The sequence below is a fragment of the Vombatus ursinus genome, unplaced genomic scaffold (assembly GCF_900497805.2).
Source record: "Vombatus ursinus unplaced genomic scaffold, bare-nosed wombat genome assembly UNPS02014807.1, whole genome shotgun sequence".
Lineage (NCBI taxonomy): Eukaryota > Metazoa > Chordata > Mammalia > Diprotodontia > Vombatidae > Vombatus > Vombatus ursinus.
Genome location: NW_020954585.1, coordinates 22,903,213 through 22,903,885, shown reverse-complemented (window position 1 = coordinate 22,903,885; position 673 = coordinate 22,903,213). Strand labels below are relative to the sequence as shown.

The window sequence follows — 673 nt, the reverse complement described above, 5'->3', positions numbered from 1 at the left end:
CCAGTTAACCATAGTTCAAACACTGGGCTGATTGTTACTTAGTATCACCTTCTTGTCAAGGTGAGTATATTGCTGCATTGAGATTGGGGTGCTGGTTATTATATATTTTGGAGTGTGAGGAAATCGTGAAATGATTTTATTTAAATAGGTGTTATTGAAAAAAGGTTTACATTTTTTGCAGGTATCCAGGTACGTCATGATCAAGGTGCTGGCTACATGCATCACAAATTTGCCATTGTAGATAAGAAGATGCTTATTACAGGTTCTCTCAACTGGACCACACAAGCCATTCAGAACAATAGAGAAAATGTTTTGATTGTGGAGGATGAAGAATATGTGAGACTTTTCTTGGAAGAATTTGAACGTATTTGGGAGGAGTTCAACCCTGTGAACTATACTTTTTTCCCTCAGAGAAAGTGAAGCAAAGTAAACCAAAGTCTTTCTCTGATGTTTTCCTTAGGTTATAGGTAAAACAACTTACAGTGAGGTCCTTTGGACAATTTGAAGATGAACCTCTTATACTTAATCTCATGCTGTAGTAAGTTGTATTGTGGCAAGGTTTCATCTAATGTGTTCATTGCTGTTCTGCAGTAAGAAAAACTTTATTGGCATTAATTTTTTGTAAACAAAGTAGATACCCATTGGTTTTTAACATTTTAATTCTTATTTGTTT

At 34.9% G+C, this 673-nt stretch overlaps 1 protein-coding gene across 1 annotated transcript in view; it reads left to right on the top strand.

Annotated features, from left to right (window-relative positions):
• The window catches only part of PLD6 (phospholipase D family member 6), a 1,954-nt gene extending 1,534 nt beyond the window's left edge, over positions 1-420 (top strand). The window contains exon 2 of the mRNA XM_027874436.1: positions 182-420. Within this exon, the coding sequence (XP_027730237.1) occupies positions 182-420 (239 nt within the window). The remainder of the gene's footprint in view (positions 1-181) is intronic.
• Positions 421-673: the final 253 nt, after the last annotated feature.